The sequence below is a fragment of the Mus caroli genome, chromosome 4 (genome assembly GCF_900094665.2).
Source record: "Mus caroli chromosome 4, CAROLI_EIJ_v1.1, whole genome shotgun sequence".
Classification (NCBI taxonomy): Eukaryota; Metazoa; Chordata; class Mammalia; order Rodentia; family Muridae; genus Mus; species Mus caroli.
Genome location: NC_034573.1, coordinates 145,686,870 through 145,690,935, shown reverse-complemented (window position 1 = coordinate 145,690,935; position 4,066 = coordinate 145,686,870). Strand labels below are relative to the sequence as shown.

Here is a 4,066-nt window from a genome sequence, read left to right as displayed (position 1 = left end):
CAGGGCTATACAGAGAAACCCTGTTTCAAAAAAAAACCAAAAAAACAAAAACAAAAACAAAAAACCCTACAAAAACAAATGTCAGAGCCTAGAGAAATGGCTCAGCAGTTAGGAACACTTGTTACTCTTACAGAAGACCATGGCTAGATTCCCAGCACCTACAAGGTGGCTCACAACCTGTATTGACAATTTTTGAGTTTTGAGTTCCTTGAAAAACACAGAAATATTATAAGGTAGTGTTTTCATTTTGATTCTAGGCATAGGAATATGGAGCTGCTTTGGACTGTGCACAGGAGATGGTTATCATTTGTCTTGTTCTCTAACAGACATGTGATTTTGCCAGGTGCGGATAATTTCTGTGATTGTGTGATGTTTGTAATTCTGGGGACTTTTCAGAGAGTATATAAATGTTAGGGCCTTGAGAGGTGTGATGGGTTGTTGGTTGGTTGCTGATGGTTGTGGTTTGTTATGGGAGTTCTCTGACAACCAGAGCTGGGGCTTACCTGACTCTGTTCCCTGCCTGTAAATCCTGTTCCCCTAACTGGGCTGCCTTGTCTAGCCATAAGTGGGAGAGGATATGTGTGTGTGTGTGTGTGTGTGTGTGTGTGTGTATAAATTACAAGAATATGTGCTTAAGCTGGGCGTGGTGGCACACGCCTTTAATCCCAGGACTCGGGAGGCAGAGGCAGGTGGATTTCTGAGTTCGAGGTCAGCCTGGTCTACAAAGTGAGTGCCAGGACAGCCAGGGCTACACAGAGAAACCCTGTCTCGAAAAACCAAAACCAAACCAAAAAAAACCAAAACAAAACCACCAAAAACAAAAATACAAACCAAAAACAAGAATATGTGCTTAGTAAGGAGATAATTTACAACACTTAAAAATTTTTTGGATGTACTTATTTTACTCTATGGGTATGAACATTTTGCCCAACTGTATGTATGTATGTATATATGTGCACTACAAGCATCCCTAGTGCCTATGAAGACCAGAAGAAGGCTGGAGTTTTCAGTGGACTATATGCTTCCATCATCTGAAAGGCTTGTTGTATACTTTCATGATTGATTGGATTTAGTACAGAGTAATTGCAACTGCTGTTAATTAGGTATCCACTCTGTGCCAGGTACTACCTTAAGCACTACTAATTGTACAACCCTGTCATCCTGTGAATCACTCCACAACATGAAGTCACCTGGTGTCAGATAAGGGGAAGTGCAGGGGCTAGTACTGGGAAATGAGTTGATAGTTCGTCCCTAAATGGCAGCTATTGATAGAGCTTCTGTCATAGCCAAGATCTGTGAAATGAAGCCATTGTTTGGGAGAACTGGGAGATGGGAAAGGGTGGGCTGAGAGAAAGGAGGGCCCCAGTGCTCAGATGGGAAGAGCTCTGTAAGACCTGAGCAGAGCACATAGGCACTGCCTGCCTTTGCCTGGTAGAGGCCCAACAAGGTAGCAGGGGAAACTGTGGCAGAGGTGTAGCCCTGGAGACTGATATTCAGTGCTAGACTAAACTGGATGAGAGTCTACTCTCTGATGGCAAGGATCTAGATGTGAACTGAATCTGGGGAGGGTAAAAGGCTCTCTAGTCTGGGCCTAGGGTGGTCGGGGGAGGGGGGGTTAGTCCTGCTGCCTACCACTGTGATCTTGGGGGAAACATCCTTCAAGCCCCGCGGCACGACATGAGTGAGCAAGAAAGGGAGACAGAAGAGGATGAAGGTGTTGCCTCAGACACAGCACCCATGTTACCCCGAAGAAGGCCTACTGATTACCACATCTCAGTCCTGGCACCTATCCTGGCCACCCAAGGCCTCAGGACCCTGGTGCTGTCTGGCCGGGCTCTAGTTGGGTTCCTGCTTCATCTGCTGCTACCTGGAACAGTCTTCCTGCTGGTGTTGCTGCCAGCAGCTGCCGTTGTCTACCTGGGATTCCTGTGTCACTCAAGGGTGAGCAGTATCCATTGGTTAGTCCCCGGGAAGTAGGGAAGTGAGAATTCTGTGGAGGTTCAAGTCCTTGGGGTTGAAGGTGAATCTACCCACTTCTAGCCCTGCCCCTTTGTAACCAGAGACATATGCATCCTCCTCTTCTGCCAACATCCCTGCCAGCTGCAGCCAAAGAAAGTTCTCTTTGTTACTCGGGGAACAGCTGTCTTGCTTCCCCACCCCCACCTCCCCAGGCCTCTTAGCTTTGTACCAGGAGGTACCAGGGCCTGATCAGTGAGTTTGATGTGGAGATAGGAAAAGAAATTGTCAGATTCACCTGTCATCAGTGCTTCTCCACTCCTCATATTCCACCCCACCCCACCCCACCTCCTTACCCCTACAGTCCTTCCCTGAACCCTCTTGACCTTGATTAGGCTTTCCCTCATCTAAGGCTTGACCTATACATAGATGGCCCCTATATCCCCTTTCTGAAGCTTATAGAGAGAAACGATGCTAGCTGGTGACAGTCCAGATGGAACAACATCAGCTGTCAACACAGGTAAGGGGCATGGAAGGAAGCTCATATGGGGACAGGAAAACTGGGTTGGGAGAGCCAGGGAAGTTCTCTGGCCTTTCCTTAAGGAATCCCCAAACACACACCCAAGTACTCACACAGGCAACCACCAACTTGGTTCTGTTCTCACTTTTCTGTCCAGGCTCCACCTCCAGGCCTTCCAGCCCTACCCTTTTCTTTCTGGACTCTGCCCTGAGCTCTAGGCCCAGCTAGGTTCTCCAGGCCTGGGGCCCAGGACCTCCCTCACCACTGCTCTACTCTAGGGCTTCCCTGCCTGACTGCACGCCTCCACTGTCCACAGGTTCATCCAGCTCCGGGTCCACGGTGCCGAGCGCTGCTCTCGGACCGCGGCTCCGCGGCGCTCATTGTGTTCGGATTCCTCTCCCTGCCGCCACTTCTGGTGCTAGCCTCCGCCGCCCGCTCCCTCCTGGTCCGGCGACTACGCCCTGTACTGCCTAATCACGCGAGGACCCCCGATCCGTGCCGCCCGCCCAGGAGCAGCGAAAATCTGGCGGACGGTCACCCGGACGAGGAAAAACAACTTTGTGCTTGGGTCTGACGCCTCAAGGTCTCTCCGTGTCAAGAACCTCCCAGTTCCCTCGACCCCCATAAAGTGGATGACTCGGATGGCTGCTTTGGGGCTCTGAGAGCAGTGCTCGAAGTCGCCAGGAGATGGCAACCGGGTCCCTCAGAAGAGGGAGAAAGGGTGTCCCTTCAAGAAAAGCAGAAAAGCATATGTCCTCCACCCAATTCTGTGGTCAGCAGCCGACTTTACAGCCATCTCTGAATCCCCCAAACCATGCATAATTCTAGAAGCTCCGGTGTAGCCAGTAGCAACCAGACTTCATGGCTCAACTTGTGGGATCAGCTGAGTCCTCCAAGGTCAGCCATGACCTTGTACAGGACAAAAGATCAGTTGGGTCCATGGTCAAACTATTGCCCGGATCAGGTTTGAGATAGGATCTGGGATCAGTGATTCAGTGTAGTGCAGGATCAGCGTGTTGTTGTTAATATGTAATTTATTTTTATTTTTTTTGTGTATTGATGTTTTGCCTGCATGTGTATCTATTATGTAGGGGTGTCACAAGCCCTGGAACTGGAGTTACAGACAGGTGTGAGCTGCAATGTGGGTTCTAGGACTGCAACCTGGGTCCTCTGGAAGAGCAGCCAGTTGTCTTCTAAAGGACCCTGAGCCATCTCTACAGCTCCTAGTACTCAGCTTGCATTCGCAGTCAGGTATCAGTGCATATCTAGAACTGGAGCTCATTCTCTGACCAGGGGTCTTTCTTTTGAGACAAGTGGCAGACTAAGAGCTCATTTTACAATGTGGATAATGTTAAGATTTATCTTTGTATTTGGCATGCTACAGTTTTACTAACATGTTCCTACTTACGCATAAATTATCATTCTCCTTTCTCTCCCTGTCTCCTATCTTCTCCTCTTCCTGGGACTTGTACATACTAGAACTAGAATATCTTGTTTCTTTTTATATTTTATAGAATATCTTATTTATTTTTATTTTTAGTAGTCCTGGGATGGACTTATAAATGTTAGGCAAGCACTGAGCTATAGCCT

The 4,066-nt window shown here is 48.5% G+C and overlaps 2 protein-coding genes across 2 annotated transcripts in view; one reads left to right on the top strand and one right to left on the bottom strand.

Annotated features, from left to right (window-relative positions):
- Ankrd65 (ankyrin repeat domain 65) overlaps positions 1-2,622 on the bottom strand; it is an 8,630-nt gene extending 6,008 nt beyond the window's left edge. Inside the window, 1 exon segment of the mRNA XM_021161487.1 lies at positions 2,590-2,622. The gene's annotated coding sequence lies outside the window, so the exon portion shown is untranslated.
- On the top strand, positions 1,389-4,066 carry Tmem88b (transmembrane protein 88B). The gene is made up of 2 exons (XM_021161488.2): positions 1,389-1,941; positions 2,793-4,066. The coding sequence occupies exons 1-2, from the start codon at positions 1,678-1,680 to the stop codon at positions 3,048-3,050; spliced, it is 522 nt and encodes a 173-aa protein (XP_021017147.1). The 5' UTR covers positions 1,389-1,677; the 3' UTR covers positions 3,051-4,066.

Excerpts from the sequence above, each read along its gene's own strand:
- Tmem88b (XM_021161488.2), top strand. The coding sequence starts at position 1,678 with ATGAGTGAGCAAGAAAGGGAGACAGAAGAGGATGAAGGTGTTGCCTCA. Across the intron at positions 1,942-2,792 it reads GATTCCTGTGTCACTCAAGG|GTTCATCCAGCTCCGGGTCC; the intron begins GTGAGCAGTATC and ends CACTGTCCACAG.